Here is a 25,643-nt window from a genome sequence, read left to right as displayed (position 1 = left end):
GTCCACCTTCCATATTTTTGGTCCATGCTGGACTTGAACCAGCTCCGGTTCCCAAGCCAAGTCTCTATGGACTGAGCTACTGCCGCCCCTCTATTGCATAATCATAGATGACTGTGTGTTTGTGGACAGCATCACTGTGATGTATACTCGACACAGAGGGTACAGTGTGATACAGGTTGCAGTACCCACAGGTTGGCGCTAGGAGTCGCCGGTCTCTCTGCAGATTTCTATCGGGGTTATGCGCCATATTGGCAGTCTCCTCCATCTCAGCAAACGTCGAGCATGCATGTCTCAAACCGGTTATTGAGGAGACATCTGTAAATATTTACAGTCGCCTGTGAGCCGAAAAACAACACTATGGAGGCCGTGAAAGCCTTTAACAATGAGGTTTGTTTTTTTAAAAATCCCTTGCACATTTGTGAACAGAGCAGAAAATGTTTTTTAGTCGCGGCTGTGGCTAACTGTTAGCATCAAGTAGTAGAAAGAGGAGGAGGGCAGGCTCACACAAGGCCGCAACAACAAAACAGCGAGCTGACGGTGTCCTGCTTATTGTCTGGCGTGTGTGTTAACTGTGCAGATTAAACACGAGGAGATAATAAGTCTCCTAACACACACACACACACCGTGTGAGGATGTCCGCACATTTTAAAGAGCTGGTGCTAACGTTAGCTTAGCTACAAGCTACAAAAAAAACCCGCCTCGGTTGCGTGGTAACTAGTTAGCCAGCTAACTAGCTAACAGATGGTTACAGCCGTGTAATTCATAATAAATAAATGTATAAACACAGGATATAAATGATTTGAGATGAACTAGCACACAGAGCTAACGTTACCGGCTCAAAGCTACCGCAGTCTGTGTCTGTATCATAGGTAACCGCTAATTGACAGCAATTAAATTGGTTATTTTTTTATTTTAAATCACCATAACCTGAGTCAGAGGGTCTGTGACCACAAAGCTTTAAGAGAGAGGATGCTTTGACTGTGAACTATGTTTATATATGCTTATGTTTCAGTGGTTACATCACATGATAAAAGATGTTCTCTCTTGTTTTCCAGTTGTACTCATTGAACGAGTACAAGCCGCCCATCTCCAAGGCCAAGATGACCCAGATCACCAAGTCAGGAATCAAGGCTATAAAAGTAAGTATGTAGTGTAAGAAGGAAGAGAGGCAGGTAACAGGGGAATAAACACATGAGAGGAGGGGAGGACACTCTCAGTAAGACAAAGATCCATGCATAACCGAGCTGCTATGAGCTTGTTTATAATGTATAAATTAATTTGGAGGAGGAGGAGGGTCTACAGACATGTTTGATTATCTAACGAGTTTCAGGCCCCCGGCCATTAAAGGTATGTTTATGTTAAAGATACTTCAAACTCAGCTGATTCATGCAAAATATTGATGTGTTCATGGGGGGAAAAGAAAAACTCAGTCTAACACAGAAGTAGTTTAAAATGTCAGACTCCTCTAACGCCTCTAAAATCATGAAGCGAGCGGTTGCACGTCCTCCTCCTGCCAGGGATTTCATCCGTTACCAAACAATGTCAGCTCGAGTTAAACTCATCCACACAACCTGGTTCATTGTTTTTGACGTCCTGTGAATACAATATTTATTTTTTAATAATGCTTAAATTGTCTGAGACTGTGAAGAACATGTGTAAGCTCTTCTGACAACTTTAAATAAATAAATAAACAAAGGAGAGTTATATTGCCTAAAAATAGTGCAGAGGTATCTGTTCTTCTTCAGATACCTGCGAGGATGAAACTCACGTCACAGCCGCACATAGTTGTCAAACCGTGAGGAGAGCTGGTCAACAGGAATAATAATCGGTGTTTAACTTAGTTATTAATGCATGTTGACGACATGAGGTAGAGGGCTCTAGCTGATTGATCTCCCGTGGGACACCATTTAAAGTCAGAGTCAACTGAGTTTCACCAATTTTGTGATTTTCAGTGTTTTAAAATCAGAAATTAGACAGGACATGCGTTTGACTGCATTTCAAGTGATCACTTGTGGTCTGATCTCACCTCCCTGCTCCATACGCAGATAAACGCGAACATTATATCTGGTGTTTGGTTGTGATATGAACGGCTATAAGTAGATACTTGATGTCCACCACAGTCTATTTTTGACTGTTGCCTGACATCAGTTGAGTAGGTGGTCCTTCACTGGGACACATGACAAATTTGCGTACACGCTGCTAAAAGAATTTGGCTGTTTCGCAGCCCAGACCACCTCCACATGTGGTCCCCAGCGATCAGATCTTGTGCATTCACGTCTGAGCTGTCCACTTGTGAGCGGACCACCCAAGATACATGTTAATGCCAGGTGTAAACAGGGCCAGCAGGCAGTATACCAGCACCCTGAAACCAAGACGCTGAATGGATTTCAGCCATCATTGATCTGTTTAGGAGTGGATTAGTAGTTGATTCTGTGCAGGTCCAGTCGTATCTACATACACAAAAGAACAACAGTGGAGTAGCTCGTATAATCAAGTAGTGCTTTGGTAAATATCTCTGACGGTATGACTAAACGCTGTTTATTTGCAAGTATTTTAACACAGTGTACACACAGCCGTCTGGCAGTGTCTACACTGGACACTCTGTACCTTTTTTATACGCTGTAGTGACACTCGTAATGTAAATGAAAATAGGCCTGAAGCCTGAAGAGATGCTCGGGCTTGCAGTTACACATGCAAATTGGGTGAAATGCAAGCTGTTAGATGTCGTGTGTTGACGGCTATATTGATTCAAAATAGAAGCCTATCTGTTCCACCAGACAAGCGTGAGACAGAGCGGTGAAAAGTCACCAGTTTATGTTTGATATTAAATAAGGATTCAGTATTGCCATAGTTTTTCTCATCTGTGACTCTCTGTGCCTCTAACTCTGTGATTTAGGGTCTTTGGTACATAATAGTGTGCATGTAAAAGACATTATGAATTTTAAACTTTATTAACCCTGGGTTTGGTTTGGATGTGGTTATGCTCGGTATTTATTATGCAATAAATTTTGCAGCCAAATCATATAAAACATCCGCATCAGTTGTCCCTCAGAACAAAATTTCTCTGCTCTCACTTACTGTGTATCAAGCCAGCTGGAGAGTCAAAAGTAAATGACTTTGCCATGTTTAGTGTAATAGATAAACTCTTAAAGAAAGGAAATCTTCTCACACTATTTTCTTAATTAAACAGAAGAATACAGCCGTACACCTTCAGGATTTAAGTTTCATCTCTTTTAGATGAGCTTCATTTCCTTGTTAACTCGTAAAATGCACTTTATTCAAACATGACAGCCTCTCTACTGTTCCAACATTAACCTACTCTGTTTTGATTGATACAAATTTTCACTTGTTCTGTAAAAGTGGTCTGGTAGCTTTGTAGAGACAGCAGCTTCAGTTTCCTGTCGGCTGTCTGACAGCCAAAGTAAAGCCGTGAAAATGTTCCAAATATAGCGCACCGCGATGAGCCATTTTTGAACCAACTCAGTGAGATGCTCAACTTTGATATCTTATATGTATTTTTACTATTTTAAGCCACATTTCCAGAGGCTTTAAAGTTTTACCTTGTGGTCACCTAGTCTGTGCTCAGCCCTTTCAAATCTTGAGGGACAATTTCTTGTTCTAACACCATCCATAGTCAAATACCAACTAAACACACTTCGTTGGTCAAAGATCTCTTGTTTTGGGTTTCTAATGTTGCACCCACCTGCAATAAAAAATATAGTTTTTGCCTATATGGTTAATGAGTTTAGATAAAGGTCTTTTAAAATTTAGGATTTATCTTGCTATCTTGCCTTCCTGTAGTTTGTCTCTCTTCTCATATATTACACTAAAGGCTGGTTTCCTGCACCTTCGGTCTATTTAAGGTATCTCCGAGAAAAACCACATGATTTGTGGTTGTAGTTCACCTGAAATGCAAAACTCTTTTTCCTTTTCCTGAGATGCTAAAGGCATACAGGCCAAGAGCGAAGCTATTTTCCTACACAAATCACCATTGATTTTATTGTTATTATTATTATTATTATTATTATTATTATTACAACATAAGCTGCGTAATTAAAGATTCCAAGTCTGGTGGCAAAAGTCCAGGATACCAGTCCTTACTGATAAATCTTCTGATGTTCTCCATGTTTGTACACTGGTTTCTGAAGGAACTTGTGATGTTTTGGTGTTGCCTGTTCCTTGTGTTGCATGTGAATAACGCCTGTTTCCCCTTCCCTCAGCAGCTCTCCCAGCTCTCCCAAAGCACTGAAAGTGAAGCAGGAGGATGGGGTGGAGAGAGTTACAAAGAGATAAAGAGAATCCCTTACCAGCTTAGGTAGGAGTATGGGTTGTTTCACAAGGAAGATGGACGAAGACTAAAATCATTTAAAATGAATGTGTTCCCACACACCTAGAGAAGCGGGGATTTTGCTGTTGTCACTGTTATGGGCGGCTATACGCCCTCTCTGGTTGTTATGCGTTGGTCGATGTTTGGCTTTAACTCTGGATTGTTCTGAAGGATCAGTCTATTTAATTTTTATCTTGAATTGTCTGATGGCAGTATTTGTGCTGTGGTCTACTTGATGCACCTTTTCTTCCCTGGTAGTCCAGTCACAACATTATAGGCGTTGCTTCATATTGCATATTAATGGTGTGGAGTTTAAATTTTGGAGTTGTGAGAATGCAAACAGACACGTTTCTGTTGGTGGTTTGGATTGGACCAAATTCTGCTACAAGTGCTGCTGTAACACAAACACACAGTTTCAGGATTTCAGCTTTTCATCCTCAACATAACAGACATCACATATGTACACTTGATTTTCACATGACAGATGCCGGAGAGGGCGGCAGACATCAGTCTGAGGTGGATGTTATCTTTAGGTGTTCTTCATAAAACACAGCGTGTGCACAATCTTTTTAGAGTCACTAGTCATTCAAGAGTAAGCCATTATTAACGCTGCATTAATATGACAGTATACATCAACTTGGTAATTTCATTCATCCCTAAGGGTTATATCTCTGTCGCAGCACATAAACCCTGAGTGTTTGTTTTGACAGAGCGGCAGTGATTCATTTCTTCTGCACACACACACAGAGTGAGTGTGGCTATATTTTTCATGTTGGCACATGTGGTATGAAATCAGTTGAAGATGTCTAATCTGCTGATTCAGTCTTGGTGTTAAAGATAAAATTCAAGTGCCGATTTCTAACAACGAATCAGTGACAAAAAAAATCAAATTTCGCATGAAAGAGAAGTAACCCACAGTCTAATCCTGAAGCACATCGTAGAATTGAATTGGCTCATTTTTATTCACTGGTGTTGGTAATTTAGTGAGAGAAGCAAACAGGATAACGTCTGTGCTCAGATAACTTCATGGCTGTAACATTATTTGTTTTCATTTTTTGTGTAAACTCTCTGGAAGTGAGCCAACAGCAGCTAAAGTGTAAGACTTGAGCCCTGCGATACCGTCATCGCACCTGGCTGGTTCTGTCCATTTTGTGTTAGCACAGAGAACAATAGTTTAGTTTACTGACGGGGCAACAGGACACAAGTGCAAAATTACAAATGCACCCCCCTGCTGAAGTGCAAAGCGTGGCCTGTAGTGTGTACCCACTGTGTGTCAGTGGGACGTTTCATTACAGACGTGGACATTGTTTTCCCCATGCTGGAACGCTAGGTCACATTTCGAAGGGATCTGATTTAGACCAGATGAGGCACTGCCGTGAAAACGCAGGTTTTCCCTATTCATTTGAATAGAGATATTAGAGATAATTAGATAATAGAGATATTGTCAAAAACAGAGAAGTTGAGCCAGATGCAAGAAACCCAATGTCAAACCGGTCAAACTACTCCATAGTCAACCCGAAATATCACTGAAAGGAGGTTCGTGGACTAAGCTGTACTCTCCTCATGTATCCTGGCCTGGTTTATTTATTGTACCCAGCTTCTCCGCCTATGTCTGGCTCACAGTCTATACTGCAAAACAGTAACTCCAAGAAGCTTCCTTTGTTTTGTTTGTTTTTTCAGTTTTAGAGCGAGAGCAGTGATCGAGCAACAAAGACAGGTGAATGAGAGAGAGTGCGTTAAAGGTGATAAAGCCGGTGAATCAGAGAAATTAATATATTATATATAATAATATTATATATTTTTTTTGATTATTTCATAGCGGTTCCGTTGATTGCAACCTCACACACACACCCCCTTACGACAAGCTGTGATTGGCTCACTTGATTTGCTCTGAATTTGGCCTTAAGCTGCAAAATTTTCACCAGACTTTTTTTAAATTTAATTAGTCTCACAGACTTAAACACGTTAAATACTTTATCTTCTTTACACCTAGGCTTCAGCAGTTTGTGCTAATTGTTGTTAATTATCCAAACGGCATTAGATTAAACCTCTTGGGCTGATGTCGGTACACAGCTACTGAAAGCTACAGCTGAAGATTTTCTCTCTTTCTTTTGTGTGTTGTGTGTCCCCCGTCTCCCCCAGACAGAACGAGTAGGGTTTGGATCATTACAATTTTGTAATCAGCACTCCTGAAATCTTATGTGTAATTTAGCTTTAGGACCAAATTTGACCTGAAATATGACAGACTTAAGGTTAATCAAAGTATGGTATGTTTAGGATAATAAGTGCTAGCAGGACAGCATAAATAAGACATTGTTAAATAGTGGCACTCAGTGACTAGCGGAAATCGAGTGTCATAGTATGAGGGCTAATCTGGGATCCGGGATATAGATGAAAGGGACTTGGTGATTCCAAGATTAGTGCTCCTCTGCTGGATGCTGGAGAAATGCAGCATAATGCGTCCGTCAGTTTCTGTATAATGGCATTTTGTTCTTTTCTTTTTTTTACAATAACCTCATCAAAAACATCTCTAATTTCTGGTAGCACTGGTGCACCTGACTAATGAAGTAGCCTAGTAGTTGATTAACATCTGTATGTATGAAATAAAGTGCAATTCAATAACACTTCAACAGTATTTAAGGGAAAATCCTTTAGCACGTTGCTGGGCCGGTAGTTAATGATTGTGTTAAGATTCGCCCGATGTCAGCTGGGATTGGATTCGGGTCATTGTGACCCTGATAAGTATAATCAGTTATGGAAAAATTAATAAACGATCAGATAATTTATTTCTTGCCCCCTTAGTTCAGATCTGAGTGGGTATGCTTGCTCAAAAGATGCTCTGTGCTGCTGTCTTGTAGCTTCAGGTTCCCACTCTCACCACAGTCTTGGGACACATGTAGAGCTGCAACGAGTACTCGAGTAATTCAAGTAATTTGAGTACAAAAAATCCTCAAATCATTTTTTTTGCCTTGAGTGTTCGTTTAATCAATAATTTAGTTTAAGTAAGTCACTTGCTTTCCTCCCTGGAGATCGTGTTCTACACGGACTGTAAACAGCGACGCACGCAACTCAGAGTCAAAAAGTTGGCGCTGCGGAAGAGAGCGAAGAGACTGTCTGCACACACACACACACACACACCACACACACACACACACACACACACACAGGTCCTCCGTTTAAGGTTAAGATTTGGCACCATGGGGTACCATGGGTACCGTGCAACTCTAATCCAAACAGCCGCAGTGTATATACGGTCCGTTACAGTATTGTTGTTTAAAAATGCAAAAAAACTTGATTAATCACTGAAATATTCAGTAGTATACTCTGTATAGACTTCAAAAAGAATCGATAGCTGCAGCCCTAGACACATGTATCTCACACACCGATTTGAGTCACAATGCGTATCAGAAAGCACAGAGTTGATTGGCTGAGTATCATCACACGTCATTACGATGCATGCAACTGGTCTGCCATAAAGGCTAGAAAAGCTGAGTAATTGGATAATTCTCAGATTGGGCCTCACACAGCGGTCAGATAAAAGGATTACTCCCACTCTCAAAAAATAGTCTCATGTGACCATTTTGGTCATCGCTTGGATCTGTGCTTTTATTTGAAAGAAATGTTTATTGCGATAAAGTGGCCTTTTTATTGAGCTCAAGTGAGAAGAGAATCAGGGATTTGTATTACAAGGCTTCATTTTCTTTGTATTATTAGAATATTTGTCTCCATTTGTTCTGACACACTCTACATAGAGTATAATGAGATGAAACTAACCTAAATGTAGATTCTACGTTTATTCAAGATCCTAAACATCCCATTCCCCGTTTGATTCCTGGTAGCACCAGCAGCAGTGTTGGCACATCAGCTATCAGAAGGGCAACATTTTAAAAAGCCATGTGACCTGTGTTGTTTAAATTCGTTAGAACAATTATTGATGAATGAGAAGGTATAACTAGTCTTCTTTGTGATGATGTATTACACAGGGTTCTTGCTGTAGAGACAACACAAAGTTCATGAAGTTGCTGAGTAAATGAGATCAGACTGTTGCTAACAGTTATAGAAAGTAGAAGGAAGGAACATTTTACCACCGGACTTTCATAATCATCTTTTGTACCATAACATAAAAGACGATGACTTTCCATATTCTTGGGAAAAATAAATAAATAAGCGGTCTATAATAGGAGCACTGCATCCCCATTGTACACCCACACAGGTGTCACTGTGATGACTGTGAGAGTACATATAGACTAGATCATTACGAGAAGATTTATTGTCATGCTTCGGACTCTCCTGTTAGCGAGTGAGACATATTTGTCACAAGTTGACTTGACTCTTTTTCTTGTGTAGAGTTGAGTCTGACTGAACATGTCAAATTACAGGGCGCACAAATAGTTTTGTCACAATACTGGAACTATTAACTTGTATGCAATACCTTGAAAGGAGTTACTTACTTCTACGATCAACTGAGACTTTGATCCCTCCTTTAGCTTTAAGGATTGCACACTTATCAGTAGCAGTTTAACAGGGCACCCTGTTTAATGCTTCAGTGATGTTAAAATGGGAGCTCTCACCAACCTTCATGATATGTTGGCTCTTCAGGTGTATGGGTAAATTTGCCGTGTAAGCACTTATTAGCTCTGCTCTGTAACATCACACTCACATATGGGCTTGCTTCTGTCTTTTTCCTTTCCTTGTTCGTTTGCCTCGAATGCGAAGTGTTTCCAAACAACATTGCCGCTGTTTTCTTTGCCATCTAAAATGCTCAGTCTCTCTGCACTTGCCATCTTTTAATGAGAAGAGCGAATGTCACAAGAAGCAGACATCAGTGAGAGGCTGAGGTGTGTGTCAACTCGCTGTCAGAGAGAAGCGAGAGCTCCTCTCCGGCAGTGAGTCAACACAGCTGGTACTGGAGCATCAGTAGTGCAGAAACTAAATATTGAAGCCATTTCAAATACTTTGAATTAATATGTATTGAAAAATCTATATTTATGACGACGCTACCAAAAGGCTGTTTGGATTGACCCCTCACTCAGGAAATCTTGTTAGTGACACGGGGAGAAACACCGGTGTAAATAATAAAATGAATGGTGGCTGAATTCCATCAGGCTGCTCCAGTTACACAGTGCTGGTGTCGTGCTTTCAGGCTCACCATCACAGCTTGCTCAGACACTTAAATACAACAAAGCCATTGTTAATGTTATTAGTAACACCTGTGCTTTTCCTGCTATGTCAAAAAGGCCTGTTTGTATCTTCATTGTTTGTATGGTTACTCAGCAAAATAAGACCAGAGACAGGGAATGAGAGATGCTGCCTGGCTGCAGTGAGTGAAGGTTAATGATGAAAGTTGTAGGTTTTTGATTAGAAGTTGGATATTTTCTGACATTGTTGCTATCCCACGAGCCAGGCTAACGCCTGCAATTCCCTCCTGCAGCCCTACCTGTCGTCTCTCTTGTTCGGCCTGCTTTTCACCACACCGTGCCACTAAATTTAGATAAGTGAAATCCAGCATGACTGTGCATTTTGTGGCTGAAATATTACACCATCATAGACTGTACTACGCCCTCGTATGTTTTTTTAATTTTTATTTACTTTATTTGTGCCTGTACATGAAGTTTGGTGACTGTAATTTCCAGCAGAGCTTGTCCCAGCTCATCCACAGCAGAGGATCTGATAGCCAGAGTAACCTGCGTTTGTGTGCAAGGCCATTTAAGGTCTTTTCACATCAAAAGCCAAACAAATATTTATAGTACATAATCTTTCAGATATATTTTGTAACATAAAAACCTCCTTCTGAACATCACAGACTTGATATATTTTCTTACCTGTCCTGCTGCCTTCCTGCTTCCAGTTTTATTCTCTCCTTTCCTGATATAACCCGTCTGCGGTTTCCCCACAGTCTTTTACCTCCTCCCCTACAAAAAGAATATTGGTTTAATTTGTTCATGTTGATGTTGTAATTGGCAGAAAACACACACACACTGACCATATTCATCAGGTTGTGGGAGCATATATTGGGTCTTTCGGCTCTTTACCTGCTTGTCATAAAACTCCTTGTGCTCAAAAAATATTTAATTATTGAGCCTCAATAGAATATTATGCAGTAGCTCAGAAAGGTTTTTTTTAAAAAGTCCCAGATTATCACACTATACTAAACTTAATTTAGTAATATGTGGACCTAATAGGCAGTAAAATGTATTACTGTCTAGAGCTGCAACAATTAGTCGACGGTTAGCCCATCAACAGAAGAATAACCGCCAACTATTTTGACAATCGATCATTTATCTTCATGCAAAAATGGCAGATAATGCTGCTTTCAGCCTCTTAGATATGGAGAGTTCCTGCTTTTCCTGAGTTTTTTGAATATGTGGGTTTTGGACTGACAAAACAAGACCTTCGTCTTTGAGGAACATTCACTTAAGTTGATTAATCTCAAACATTTTCTGCAGATAAATCAATAATAAAATAATCATTTGAAGCAGTCCTGTTACATTCAACTTGAAATGGACCTTTCAGGTTTTCAGTTTAAGATGGAAACTCAAGTTAAATAAATATTGTGCTGTGATACGACCTATAAATTATTCAGAGTGCTCAATATGCTCAAGATTATACAGATGTATAAAGAGGCACTTAGTTCTAAGTGGGTCCAAATTCCTGGGGTTTTATTTTGTGGTCATACACAAGATAGTAGCAAGTACTAGCTGTCAAGGCTACTGCACATATAGCTCAGAACTTTACCTGAAAATGAAGTCAAATATTCGAATTGATTTGAACTGCATATTACATTTAATGTACTATTATATTTGAGCTTTTCTGTCACCAAACTTAAAAGTCATCAGTGTAGCTTTGAAATATGTTTTACGTTTTCACTCAGCTTAGGTTCTCTCTTTGTTCAGCACAGTGTCTGTGGGTGAGAAGTTAATTTCATTACGTATGAATCATTATCATTAGTATGAAGTGATTATTGTGTAACATTACTTCTACCAGCTGGTTATGTAGAACGTTTAAACACAGTCAGTTTTAAGTTTTAAGTAAACATGGTGCCTCGGACATAAAACTGTTCCTTCACAAATGAGTCTTCAGGTTGGGTTTATTTATTTTTTTAAACAGAAATAAAACAATACAATCTCCGTTAATTATATGTTCGATAGTATCTAAAGTGCTGAAGTTATTTAAAAAAAATAAAATCGCAGAATGGCTGCATCTGTGATAGATGAACTCGTCGACAGTCTCCACCTCACTCTCCTCAAACAGCTCTGCTGCAGTTTCTCAGAAAGAGAAAGACATTATCTGTTATTATGTTGAAGACGCAAGCGCAGTCTTTATTTCACAAGCACAGTGCAGGTTAAGTGACAGTGAACACACCCGGTTGGTTCTGATCAGTCGGTACCACATTGGTTTCAGTGGGTTATGTCAGTGTGTTTGGGCGACTTTGTAAAAACACTATTGACCTAAAATTAGGTGAAGAATTAAGAATCATATCAAGGTTTAAAACTCTGGTATCGTGGACAACCTTATTTCAGATTAGGGACTTCCACTTGTTTGGTTGCACTCACACCTAAAGTGACGTAATCTTGGCCTGTTGCTCTCTATAGTATCTGTCTTTCCCCTTAACAGTCGGGCGTCTTCTAAATGTGCCTAACCAAAGCTCAGTTGAAATCATTGCCCAAATGTAATTTTCATGTGGCCAATATACGTAATTGTTGCAAAGTTGTTTTTATCCTTTGCACGCTCTTATCAGGCTCTGCAGTATGCTACATCAGTTGCCTAGAGACAAGTCATCACTGCAGCAACTAGTGTATGAGCATGTGTTTTTCTTCTGTGAGAGAGCCCTGTGCTCAGCGGGGTTACAGCGTGTTTACAATCTGGGAATCTCATGTTTGGATTTAATTTCAAAGACCATTCTCAGTGTTTGATTTTCATTCTTTTTCATACAGTACGACCACATTGACAGTAACATTATTAGCTCGTCTAGATTTGTGACATGTACTGATACGGTGGGATGAAAATCCTCCTGTTCGGTGAAATTAGGCTTTTTTTTAAACAATATTTACAACATTATGAACTATATTTAAATATGTCAGTGTGGCTATCTTTTAAAAATCAGTGTACTCATCAGTGGCCACTACTATTTTTAGAATAATATACCTTAATCTTATTTATCTTATGTCCAATATTTTGTGCCACATTTCATCTCATGACAGTAGTGTTACAGTCAGTTACAGTTTCTTCACCATTCAGTCAGTTTATGCACACTGCCTGTAGTTAAACACAGTACACAGACAAGACAGCTCACCTCTTATTACCCTTTTATTAAGTTAAACAAGGCTGCACCTCCTACCTACCTAGCCAGCTAATTAAGTAACCTGGGGTTTGGGCATGTAACACAATCAGTATCTGGACTCACCTTGACTAACGTATCAAAATACTGACAGTCTTCAGAGTCTTCAGTTGTATTTATCTTCATCTCCTTTGTATATATGGCTTCACATTCTACTTAATTAAAGCTTGTGTTGCTAATGTTGCCATTAAAAGAACCGTATACTTTTATTTTAAAGACATCTATCCTCTTTTGAGTTATTGGTCTCAGTGTCGAATCTTTTCAGTGATTGTCTTTAGTAAGGCTGATGACGACGAGCAAGTTGGCTGGTACAGCAAACATGTTTATTCCCAATATAATATCACTATCATTAAATTGTTAACAAATCTGTTTTGCACTGCTGATTTTCAGTCACTGTAAGCCAAACTCGCACACAGCTAGCACTCCGTTAGATGGCAATGCTTTAACTGTTGATAGACTGCTTTTACATTTGAGTCTATGAACGGTGTCGTTGCCACAGTTTGGTGTTTGCAAGATGTCAAACGTTTCTTGCAGTTATCACGTTTCCTGAAAGCTTGTTGTGCTCTTATTGGAACTCATTTGTTGTTAAAGCTCATTGTTCTGTTGGTGCAAGGGTCTTATATGTGTTTATATGTGGCCTTGTGTTAAAGGGGTTGATTGGAGAAATGAGAAATAGTTTCCTTGCAACTCACAGACAACAAATTTCAGTTTTCAATGTTGACGAATGCTTTTAAAAAATACCAGCAAAACAAAAGTTGTTTAACTTAGCTCACATCATGTCTATTCACAGATAGGAAAAGTAAAAAAAAATAATATTTTGAAGGTTGGAATGTGTTTGCAGTGAAATGGTACATTACTGTCTCTTAATTAATGTGAACATTTATTTCGACAGTAACTCCTTCACTGCCTGACGTCAACATGCCTTCTGTTGATTGACAGATTTAATGTCTTGCCTTTTAAACCTCAGGGAAATTAAATGAAACTATTGAAACTCTGTTGAAGAACCATAAAGTCTGGACTCAGTCTCAGTCTGTGCTTTGACTCCATCTACTGGACCACTGTAGAAAGTGTTTGTCTTCATTAAAAATTAAAGTGTGTCAGCCCTTCTGGTCAAAGTCCTCAGATATCTGATGTGGATTTGGGGGAAAATTGTTTTATGAAAGGGGTAAATATTTCACTCGTGTCTCAGTGCCCATGTATTGATATATAGGAGCTTCAGCATTTATCACTTTTGTCATCCACAGTGGAGACATTAATACATTTGTACATGACTTTATGTTTATGAAACTGCACTATACATCTCTGACCCTATAAAGTCTCAAGTTCATCTTTGCTGATGTTCACAGCTGTGCCGGCAAAAGCGTATCAACCCTGGTCTTGTCTTTTAGCTCTATGGTTAGTGTCAACAGTGCAGTAGTCACCTATAAATAAACATCAACAACACTGTGTCTCACACTATGCCACACAAAGCACTGGTGGTATGTGAGCTTCGAATGTCACAAGGAGGAATTTGACATTTTAAAGAAAAATTAAACTTGTTCATGTAAAAATATAATACACTCAAAATATTACAAAATTTGAAATTAAAAGACCCAAACTATGAGATCGGTTAATGTAATTTAAAATACATTTCTTGTAATATTTTTGGTTTGATTTGTGTGGGAGAGTTTAAGTGCCAGCTCTAGTTCTGCTCGTTTGTACAGCGCGCCCGACAACAGTCAACAATAAATAATCTCCTGTGTGAACTCTAGCGTGTAACTGAACAGGGCCAACCTATGCCACTGTATTTTATGTGTGTATCTACTGTCATATTGATGCTACCTGGAGAGCCAAATATTTTCTGAGGTGGTATGCAGTGTAAAACGTTCAAGAAACACTGTTCTACAAAATCACATGAACTATATAAATGTGTATAATCCTCGTTTGAACATAAACATGCAACAGTAAAGCTGAACGTGCACAGGTTTGTAGATTAGAGCATCATCATTTTGGCAAAAACAAAAACCACCATAGTAATTACCTGTTTAATTTGGTCATTGATGTACAACGTGTAACCAGTCTGTCTTTAGGTACTTCTTTGGTTGGTCTATAATGTATCATGGCTGAGCCAAAGTGTAACCAGTCTGTCTGTTGTCTCTCAGTCTAGTGACTATAGACTGAACAACATAACGACAGCGATCATTTTGTCAAATCTTCTTAATTTATACATTTGTTTTATTGAAGTGAGATCCGTTTACTGCATTTTACGGTACATTACTTAGATGTTTCAGTTCTCCTGTCGTGGTATGAATTCAGTCTTCATTACTACAGTAGTATGAGCACAAAAATAAACAGTTTGTTGTGATTTAAGTGCAATTAACAGATCAAAATAATCTACAGATACTACATCATGATGCAGATTTCTAAAACATTTCTGCCTAATCAGGTCTGTCTGCAAAACAACAACTTTTAAAATGATTTTCTCGATCAGGGCTGTATTCTAACTTGGTTCACAGTAATGTATAACTAATAGCTGAAATAGAAGGATATTTTACCAGGCGGTGCAGCTTCCTCGCTTACTTTTCTGTCTGTCCAGTTTCCATTTTGTCCTGTCTCTCATCAAGATAGCTACAAGTGGGTTGGGCACCTCTGCTGCTGCAGACAGGTAGAGAGTGAAGATAAATCCGCTTTTTAATCGTAACGTTTAAAAAAATAAACTCAGTAAGCGGGTTTAGATCAGAACAGAATATGCTGTGACTCTTCCTCCTAAAGCTCTGGCTCTGCCACCGGGTCTTTTCTGCAGAGCTCTTTAGCACTCAGCAGCTGTCTGTCAGTACGCAGAAGCTCTGTCCTTCTTCAGGCCCTCCACACAAAACCCTGTGCAAAGCCCCGGGCATCTTTGCACTGACTTTGCATGTAATCTCATCACTCACCATAAGACACTCTTCCAAGGCGTTCACTAACAATATATTTCTCTGTACTTATAGAGGAATGTCTTCTACACATATTACCCATTAAAATGTTTTAAGTTTTTATTTTTTTGTGAGGCTGTGATTCTTTTAATCTTCCTGTAACACCCTCCAAAACCAATTTACCATCAGCATCGATATGTCCTGTACAAACCTTGTGAAACCATGATTGAATAGCTCTGATCTGAAATGCTATAACAGCATATTTTACATTTACTTAACATTTATAAAGCTGCTGGAGACAAAACTGCAGTTTTCATTACTAATTTCTCTGTCTTTAATGACTAATGGGTGGCGGCGGTGTTAGGAGTGATGGGTGCACAGTTGTAGTAACTCCAGAGTTGAAAACAGGAGGGGTTCTTTCATTCCCATTTTCAGGTTTTAATCAACCAGAGCTGCTGCTGGTTTAGTTTCATCTTCCCTGTTGGGTTCTTAAACTCTGTTCTGAAATACTGCTGCTTGTTCAAGTCCCTCAAAATGTTTCCTTTGCTTCTCTTTCAGTTCTATAAGCATGTTGTCCAGAGTGTGGAGAAGTTCATACAGAAGGTGAGTTTTAAATGAGATTGTCACAGTAAAAGTTAAACTACACATTTTTCAGGTCACCCTTTTCCTAAGCCAGTCACAGAGGACAATGATATATGATCCTAACAGTTTATATTTTCAGTGTAATGCCGTCTTTATAGTTCTGCAGATTACTTTTTAACAATGTACATCTGTTCTTTTAACAATTTCACAAATTTCTTTATGACCTGTGAAATGTTATAGGACTGTGAATATGTGCATTTATCTTTTGAGTAATGCATAAAAGACCCAAGATTTAAAAGATTTCTTTTCTCACTGTTACTAAAATATCCTAACACAGTTGCCTGTCTCTGCATCAACAGTGCAAACCAGAATACAAAGTGCCGGGCCTATACGTCATCGACTCAATTGTCCGACAGTCGCGACACCAGTTTGGGACAGAGAAGGATGTCTTCGCTCCGCGCTTCAGCAAGAACATCATTGCAACGTTCCAGCATCTCTACCGCTGCCCTTCAGATGATAAGGTCAGACAGTTTTAACAGGTTTTGTGTTCCTCTCCATGGCTTTTCATTTTCTGTCACTTGCCATGGTCTCATGAGAGTTGATGGTACAGCTTGATATAAGCCTGGTCACGTGTATAGAGCAGAGTAGGATTTGTTTTTGTCCCATGTCATCACGGGCAAATATGAAGAATTGTTAATTAAACTAGTGAAGGGGAATTACATATTTTAACAAAGGAAAGCTGCACCTCTCTGAAGGCCAAATTGAAGATATATTTAAAGGTTGTAAGACTAACACATCATGCCTTTTTTAGTCTTTTAGTTGTTGTTGTTCTTTAGTTCTTTGCCTTGAGACTCCCACAGTTTTCTTTTATTGTATCAGCACCTTCTAAGGCTGCACCTGCCCCAGAGCATTGTGTCTTTGCATTTAACTGTCATTTAAAATGAGCTTTTTCATCCTTTTTTGGTGTTTCCAGAGTAAGATAGTACGAGTCCTGAACCTGTGGCAAAAGAATGCAGTCTTCAAGAGTGACATCATCCAGCCTCTGTTGGACATGGCAGCAGGGATTCCCCCTCCCAGTGTCACACCAGTCATGCCCAGCAGTGCTGCCCCAGTCAATAACACTACGCCTGGTGAGTCAGCGTACACACATACTCACACTGATACTGTGGTCTTGCTTTTACTTCATGGTTCTTATTACGACACCTCTGTTTCTGTGTGTCCAGGCACTCCAGCTACCCCGGCCACTCCAGCCAACATAGTCCAGGGTCTTCCTGATTGGGCTTCCCAGATTACCAACACAGACACTGTGGCTGCTGTGGCACAGATCCTACAGAGTCCGCAGGGACAGCAGGTTAGTGTCCACCCAAACCTCCCAGATAATAAACTATCAAACTGAAAATGTTGCAATCTCTATGACTTTACAATCTAGTAAGTCAATACTTGCAGTTTGTGTGGCTGTTGGTGTCAAACTTCTGTATTGTCACCTGTTGTAGCTGCAGCAGCTGGTACAGAGTCTACAGATGCAGCAACAGAAGCCTCAGCCGTCCCTGCTGCATGCCTTGGATGCTGGCCTGGTGGTGCAGTTACAAGCTCTCACGGCTCAACTCACAGCTGCCGCTACTGCCAACAGCCTCAACCCCCTGGAGCAGAGGGTCTCCTCTTTTAATAAGGTAATGCTTATTAGCAAACAAATGTTTCTTTCCTCCTTGCTCTGTCTGGTGCCTCCTAATGTGATCGTTTGTTTCTTCTAGAAACTTCTGGGTCCTTTTGATTTTGGGAATGATTCTGAACGTGGTGAAGAATCTAAAAAAGACTCCTCATCATCTCAACTGTGAGTTTACTGTGTTTTTTTTATAACCAGGCTATTATTTCTCCCACACTGCAGTTAACATTAGTGAACCATTGTCCTTTCACTGCGCCAACCACTAATCTAATCAAGCTGCTGACTACTTTCAGGCCCATGGTGTCGGAGCCTATCAACAGCTCCCTCTTCCATCAGCTGGCTGAGCAGCTGCAGCAGCAGAACCTGGAGCAGTTTCAGAAGCAGCTTTTAGAGCACCAGCAGCACCAACAGAAGGTATGAACGCACACTGTACACACAGATCACAGATTAGTTCCCCCAAAAATATCAGGACTGACTGACTGTGTACTCAAGCTTTCCATGGTTTAACACGTTTTTTTTTTCCTCCCCTCCTGGAGAGTGAAAAGTGAAGTTGCTTTAAAAAATAAACCACGTTTGGCCGTACTAAGAGATGAAACGGTCACCTTAACATCCCAGAGGGACTGCACACATTCGCCCTGGGATTCAGTGATCTATAAATAACTCCACATCCCCAGACAATACACTATGCCACACTATGTCCCCCACACACCGTTAGTCCTGCAAGTGCCTCTGTTCCCGTCATGGGTAAATATTCCTAGACCTGCCCGTGTACATGCCACGTTAATAAAGGACACAATAATACGTGCGTTGCTCTTTTTAATTTTCCAGGCAATGAGCATAGAAGGGCAGGACACGATCTTTGGCCAAGAGAACTCTGTGGCAACTGCTCAGAGCAGCAGCCAAGCACAGCTTCCAGAGTCAGAGAACAAGTTGGATGACTCCATAGACAACCAACAGCAGGTATGCCTGGCCCATGTAAGGCTTAGATCTGATCGTAATGACTGCAGTATTATTCATTACCTTGTATTTATGATGGTTTTAGGACATGGATCTGGATGAGGGTCCAGATGGGATGGAGGAGGAGATCTTTGAAGCAGAGGAGAAGAAGATTGTAAGCACGCGCTCCAGAACACGCTCAAGGTCACGCTCTAGGTCAGTATCACTTATTTCTGAAATCTCAGCTTTTCCTAAATGTACCTTTTTGAAAATATCGCTGAATTGTCTGTTGTGTAAGTTGAACAAGCTTTGATCTTTTCACCTTTCATAGAAAAGTGCTGACTGTTGCACAAGATACTGTATTGAACAGGTTCTGGCTGGAAGATGTTTATGTATGAGGGATAAAAACCAAAACATGATGATAATTCGACTCCCTCTAACCTTGTCTAACCCTGCCTAGTTTACTTTATGTAGAACTGCTTTTACTTTCTTTCAAAGACTCTGGGAATCTCCTCCATGGGGAGTCAAGACTTTTAGTTGATGAGTCAATGCAGTTGTGAACTGTGAAAACAGACTGACGCTCTAAAGGAGCAGGCCTGTCTTACAAAAAGTCACTCTGGAAATGTTTTGATGTTCTCTCTGCAGGTCTCCCAAGAGGAGAAGGTCCAGGTCCCGCTCCGGCTCACGGAAACGTAAACACCGCAAGCGCTCGCGTTCACGCTCCAGAGACCGCAAGAGGAAGTCATCGCGCTCTTACTCAAGTGAAAGACGCGCCCGAGAGCGAGAAAAGGAGCGGCAGAAGAAAGGACTGCCTCCCATACGATCTAAAACACTAAGTGGTAAAGTGGAAATCATTGTTTGAGAATATTTTTCATAGTTTGCTGTCACTGCTTTTCCGATGAGTAATAATTGATTTCCCCTCTACCCATACCTAGTGTGCAGCACAACCCTGTGGGTTGGGCAGGTGGACAAAAAGGCCACTCAGCAAGACCTCACCAACTTATTTGAAGAGTTTGGCCAGATTGAGTCTATTAACGTAAGTAGACTTTACTTAAAGCATGCTAGCTGCTTCTTTGATCTCTTAAAGTGGTACAAGAACGTCAATTTATCATTATCATATGGTGACCTTAAACTGCCATTAACTGTAGGCCGTATTACTATTATAACCCCCCCGTCTCTTAATTCCTTTGAAATTCCTCTGTGCTACTTCTTCGCACTCACTCCTTTTCTCATCCATCAAGTCTCCTGTCATTCTCCACCGTATGGTCACGTCTCACTGTTTAACCTTCCCATGTCCTATATTAAGTAATGTAATGTGTGTGTCTGTGTGTCTGCAGATGATCCCTCCCAGAGGCTGTGCCTACATCTGTATGGTCCACAGACAGGATGCGTACCGCGCCCGCCAGAAGCTCAGCACCGGCTCCTTTAAGATTGGCTCCAAAATTATCAAGGTACACATCACATTTTATAATTTGATTGATTGTGCTCTCATTCTCCTTGTGGCTTCTTCTAATGTAATTTTCCGTTGACCTCAGAGATAGTTTAGCTTTCCAGGCACATGGATCCTTGCTGGATTCCAGAAATGACTTTGGAAAAAGGCTGTTTCTTGACTTTCGTCTGTGTGTCTGATCCAGATCGCATGGGCTCTGAACAAGGGGGTAAAGCAGGAGTACAAGCAGTTTTGGGATGTGGACCTGGGCGTCACTTACATACCGTGGGAGAAGGTGAAGCTGGATGACCTGGATGGTTTTGCTGAAGGAGGCATCATTGACCAGGAGACCGTTAATGATGGTGAATAGAAATACATACATACTTATTAACTCCTTTCTTTGGCACATGCGCTGGTTCTGTTGACTCAGTAGCGATGCTTGTCTAAATATAAATAAGGATACGCAAGCAAGTTTGTACACACATAATGAAGGCATGATGCAGCTATCCAAACACAGGCACTTCTTGGCATTTCGTCTAAGTGGATTTGTTTTCTCCCACCATCCCTCATTTCTCTGTTTTTGTGGTGGTAATGCCCAAAATCCTTGAAGAAATCCTATCAGGAACTCCCCGCCCATCCTGATAGAAAAATGAGGACAAAGATTGAGTTGGAAAAATACAGCTAATCTCCCAAATCCAAACAAAGAACTGGATGAGTTCATAATTGTGTTTTCATCTCTGTCTGTTTCTGCAGAGTGGGAGGCAGCCAAAAACGCTGAGCCAGCCAAGGAAGTTACAAATCAGCCGGTGAGTGCTGAGACTACAGCTGCATCGAACACCCAGACTGAAACCTACAACCAGCAGGTCACCATGATGCCTGTACAGGTACTGAAGAGGGTTCGTCTCAATCTGTAGATACGTTGCAAGCAGCACGGCGCATGCTGTTCTGATTGTTGTCCATTCTCATCGTAGTCATCGTTATGTCTCACCCAGCTACCAGTGGCCCAGGCTGTTCCCAGTGCGGTAGGTTTGGTGCCTCCTGCCTTCACCATGGGAATACCACCACCAGGTTACGGGCCTCCACCACCCTTCATAAGAGCTGGCTTCAATACATCGCAGCCTCCTCCTGGTAAATGACACAGACGTTTTTTTAAAGATCAGAACCGTGTAAATTTCCAAGCTTACACAACATTATTTTCTGATATGCAGGTTTTATGCAGGCAGCACAGACTGCAGCCATGGCTTCAGCAACTACTTGTGAGTATTTATGGCATGCTAGCCTTATAACTAATACATGCATTTAGGTAACTTGAAATTGAATCTGTCCTTTCAAGGCATCGAGATGGAATTTACTGCCTTGGATTAAATGTGTTGTTTCTTCTGTACCCACCTGTAGCTCTAGTGCAGCCTTCAGTGGCAACCAGCCAAGACGCTGTCAAGGATTCACCGTTCGGCGCTATGATTCCTCCAACCAGCACTATTCCCGGGAGCTTCATGGCCTCAGCCATCCCTGGAGCCAGTATGTTCAACCCAGTGGGAGTACAAGCTCAGCAAGCAACCAATGAGAAATCGGGACAGTCTGCAGAGGGTATGGATGCTGCTGCAGAGCTTACACTGCAAGGTGAAGCAATGCTAATGTGTTCTTTTATATAATTCTTTTGTCTGGCGGACACTTTGATCATATCTCGTGTTTATTTGTGCTCCCAAAGTCGTTTGTGTTTGTCCATGAAGAATTTAAATATTTTGTTCTGTCATTGTGTTGTTGTCCGCAGGCATGCAGAATGCAGTCCGCAGCGGTATGGGTCTCCTTGGCATGCACCCCACAGCTTCCCTCACCCACCCACTGCATCAGTCTGGTTTGGCTGCACAGAGGATGCCTGGCCTGCTGCCTCTGGATGTGCGACCTAACCTCCTCCAACCCGGGGCTGCCGCCCGCTTCCCGCTCCTCATGCAGCAGGGCCCCGCCCAGCAGGCTGCCGGCCTCCTCGACAGTGCCCTCCAGGCTCAAGCTCGTGCCAGGGCTCCCTTCCCTCAGCTGGACCCCTTCAACAGGGCCCCCAACCTCAACAATGAAAATCTATCGAAGACAGAAAATGAGTCTTCCTCTGGGGCCGATGAGGGCAAAGACCAGGACTACCGCTTCCCTCCGATGGAAAAGCAGAGCACAGGCCTGCTGAGGACCCCTCCACCAGAGCATAGGGAGTCCCTGGGAGGTGGTGGCGGAGCAGGAAATGCTGGAGGAGGCAGGCCCCCCTTGCTCCAGACCCCAGGGACTCAGCCAGCCAGAACAAGCCTGGTGGGACGTCTGCAGGCTCTTGCAGGCTTCACTCCGGATAACCGCTGGAACCAGGCCAGAGGGGACTTTGACGAACGAGATAACATGCGAGGAGGCCTACAGGCCCCAGTCGGGCCAAAAGGCTTCCAGGAGGAGCGTCCCACTCCTGGACAGAACTTCCCCAACCGCTTCGACAGCCGTCCTGGGGCGACAGGAGGAGCAGCCGGAGTTTCAGGAAATGCTGGCGCTGTTGGGGGGCCACAGGCCTGGAACCGTAGTGGTGCTGCCACAGCGCCTTTCGACAGTGAGCTACATCAAGACCTAGATGAGCGAAGACGCCCGTGGGACAGGCAAAGAGACAGAGATGAAAGAGATTTTGACTTCCGGAAGGAGATGAATGGTAACCGCCACAGCCGAGAGAGAGAGCGAGACCGGGAGCGCGAGAGGGAGAGGGAGAGGGAGAGAGACCGCGAGCGAGGCCGAGACCGAGACCGCCCCAGAGAGCATGAACGGGACAGAGATCGCGACAAAGAGAGAGACCGTGAGAGGGATCGTGAACGTGGTGGCTGGACGCCTCTTCTCCCTCTACCTACACCCCTGCTTCCAACTCCACCTCTAAATACTAACCTGAGCCTGAACCAAGGCAAACTGCTTGCACCACTCAAATTAAACCCTCAGCTTCAGCCACGATTCCAGTCCTCCCTCCTGCCTCAGGCTCAGGGCAAGCCCTCTCTCCTGGGTTCTCCTGGGAATCAGCCACTGCCTCAGGTTCCAGTCCCATCACAGAGCCAGGCATCTGAGCCCGAGCTTGAGCCCGAGTCAGAAACCCCAACTCCGTCTGAGACACCTCAGGCACAGTCACCACCCTCGGCCCAATCACCTGACCTATCATCTGACAGCAAGGGTCAGAGCCCACTGACTGAGGCTCCCACTGAGGGCAAGTCATCACCGCAACCTGAGACCCTCCCACAAACAGAATCACCATCCCAGCTCACGGCCCAGTCCCCCTCCAAAACCACTTCTTCTCCAGACAGTGAGACGCCAAGCCAAGCCTCACCGCTGGTTGAAGCCTCATCCCAGGACTCACCTGTGGCCTTCACGCAAGCTGCCAGCCCCCCTGAGGAGACGACTCCCTATCTGGAGGAGCAGGAAAGCCCACAGAAGGATGAGGAGGAGTCACAAGATCGAGCCTCCTCACCCGAACCCCAATGGGTCAATGGACCTGGGAGGGACAATAGCACTGTGGATGAACCCACACCGGAGTCCTCACCCGAGGCCTCACCTGAGCCATCCCTAGAGGCCTCCCCTGAGCCCTCTCCTGAGCCCACTCCAGAACCCTCCTCCGACTCTATGCTCCCCGAAAGCGAACCGGAGCAGCAGCAGGAGCAGCTTGCCTCTCCTAAGGACGTAGACAATGAACAGAGTGAGCCCATGGAGGAAGCTGCGAGTCAGCCAGTGGTAGACACTGTCACAGACACTGAGGGGACATAATCATCACTCAGTAGGTAAAAGATCATTTTGTAAAGTTGTCTCTTCTTCTCTGTACTCATGTCAGCAAACCACCACCACCACACGGGACATGGCGAATACTGACTCACATCGGTTATTGACTGATAACCAATAACAAATGATTTTATCTCTCACAAATACCAGTGTACTTAAATAGAAGGCTCGTTAGCTGATATATTGATAGACGATTTTGTTTGTGTTTTATTTCCTTTTACCCTTTTTAAGTTGTAATGCCAATCTACCCATTTTAATTAATCTAAGCTTGGCGAATTTTATTGAATTGCCTACCAAAATGTTTCAATTGTATATGGGGGAAAAAGAGCTTTGACCTTCCTATGGAAGAGTAAGAAATCCTGGCTGTCCGACAACGGATTGAATACAGTTACACATGATACTTGAAAACGGCAGTCGCTGGCTCCATTTCTGTCTTTTTCTTCTTTTTAAAATGCTGCTGCAAAGTTTTCAATGAATGCTTTTGTGGTGTCCTTTTTACAATGCTTTCTGTTTCGAAGCAGAACAAATAGCCTGCATACAGTGAGTACAGCCAGTCCAGCCGCTTGTAATTGGGAAAAAATGAACACTTTTAAACTGAAAACATGAAAATGTTGTATCCCCAAAATAAATGTCTGTAATTTGTTTCCAATTACACAGTGAACACAAACAGAAAATTACATGCCAGGGGGAAGAAAAAAAGAAACGAACAGAGGGATGTTCTGATGTTGGGTACATATTGTTTTAGTTTGAAATAAACATGCTTTGTCTGTTTAAAACACATGCTTTAGGACTGTTTTCTGACCCAGGACCAGTGGAAACTAAGACTGCTTTACAGACTCGTACACATTGTGCGCTGTCACCTCAGTCGATTTGATGTTCTCGTAACTCAAGTTGCTGCTATACCATCCATCCGCAGAGCACTTTGTTGGATGCAACCGTGGGACTTGTAGTTTTTTAGTTTTTCGATGACTTCAGCCTGTATGTTTCCCCATAAGCTTTTGCTGGGTGACTGTTGAGGATGGGATTGTGCCTTTTTTTTGAATGGGATTTGTCGTTCATGATGCTACCCAACACTACTGTGTGATGTACACCCAGACTGTGCGTGCAACTCGGTTTCAGACAGCTCTATGAACACAATGCTACCTGCACAGAATTGACTGGCCTACCGTTTTGAATGGTAGCTGGGCAGTTTGTACAGCACTCACCTAGAGGAGATCAAGTCTATATACCCCATCATTCTGTGCATGCAGGCCTGTAGCCATGTTTTAACCTTCCTGTCTCTCTTGTTCATTTCATACTTGTAGTGCTTTTCTGTTGAGACATACTACTAGAAATCCATAGTCTGCTGTTCTCTCAGACCAAATGTCTACTACAGGAGTTGTGATGTTGAATAAAAGTTGAAGGTGCATCAGATTTTTTTACCCCTCTTATTGTCATGAATCCTGACTCAGGCCCATCAGATGAACCCTTGCATACACATCAACACTGCTGCCTCCAAACAGAGAAACTTTAATACTTTAACCAGACACATGCTTGTAGTTTGAAGGTACAGTATTCAAGATTTAGGGGGTAGTATTTACAAAATTTAATATTCATAACTGAGTTTCATTAGTGTATAATCGCCTGAAGAAAAGAATCCTTGTTTTTGTTACCTTCGATTGAGCCTCTTATCTATAGATGGTTCCTCTTCCAAGGAGTCC

The 25,643-nt window shown here is 42.1% G+C and overlaps 1 protein-coding gene across 4 annotated transcripts; it reads left to right on the top strand.

The window, feature by feature from the left end:
• Nucleotides 1-201: 201 nt before the first annotated feature.
• Nucleotides 202-25,356, top strand: scaf8 (SR-related CTD-associated factor 8). Of its 4 annotated transcripts, none has more exons than XM_010731270.3 (20): nucleotides 202-387; nucleotides 1,056-1,139; nucleotides 16,115-16,159; nucleotides 16,498-16,659; nucleotides 17,112-17,268; nucleotides 17,362-17,489; nucleotides 17,632-17,808; nucleotides 17,890-17,969; nucleotides 18,095-18,215; nucleotides 18,630-18,761; nucleotides 18,844-18,953; nucleotides 19,383-19,576; nucleotides 19,673-19,773; nucleotides 20,075-20,188; nucleotides 20,372-20,528; nucleotides 20,920-21,050; nucleotides 21,138-21,294; nucleotides 21,375-21,422; nucleotides 21,562-21,753; nucleotides 21,938-25,356. In XM_010731270.3, the coding sequence occupies exons 1-20, from the start codon at nucleotides 358-360 to the stop codon at nucleotides 23,929-23,931; spliced, it is 4,314 nt and encodes a 1,437-aa protein (XP_010729572.3). In that variant the 5' UTR covers nucleotides 202-357; the 3' UTR covers nucleotides 23,932-25,356. The 4 variants fall into 4 exon arrangements, with proteins under 4 accessions (XP_010729572.3, XP_010729570.3, XP_010729571.3 ...); XM_010731268.3 differs by having other exon boundaries at nucleotides 203-387; nucleotides 21,562-21,786; XM_010731269.3 differs by having other exon boundaries at nucleotides 204-387; nucleotides 21,159-21,294; nucleotides 21,562-21,786.
• The last annotated feature ends 287 nt before the right edge of the window (nucleotides 25,357-25,643 follow it).

Source organism: Larimichthys crocea, chromosome XXIV, assembly GCF_000972845.2.
Source record: "Larimichthys crocea isolate SSNF chromosome XXIV, L_crocea_2.0, whole genome shotgun sequence".
Classification (NCBI taxonomy): Eukaryota; Metazoa; Chordata; class Actinopteri; family Sciaenidae; genus Larimichthys; species Larimichthys crocea.
Note: the sequence above shows the minus strand (reverse complement) of the source record. Positions and strands in the feature narration are given on the sequence as shown.

Bases quoted from the DNA above. Each gene is read 5' to 3' on its own strand.
- scaf8 (XM_010731268.3), top strand. From the start codon at position 358: ATGGAGGCCGTGAAAGCCTTTAACAATGAG. The intron at 17,269-17,361 runs GTGAGTCAGCGT...CTGTGTGTCCAG, and splicing joins AGTCAATAACACTACGCCTG to GCACTCCAGCTACCCCGGCC. The intron at 21,423-21,561 runs GTGAGTATTTAT...ACCCACCTGTAG, and splicing joins CATGGCTTCAGCAACTACTT to CTCTAGTGCAGCCTTCAGTG.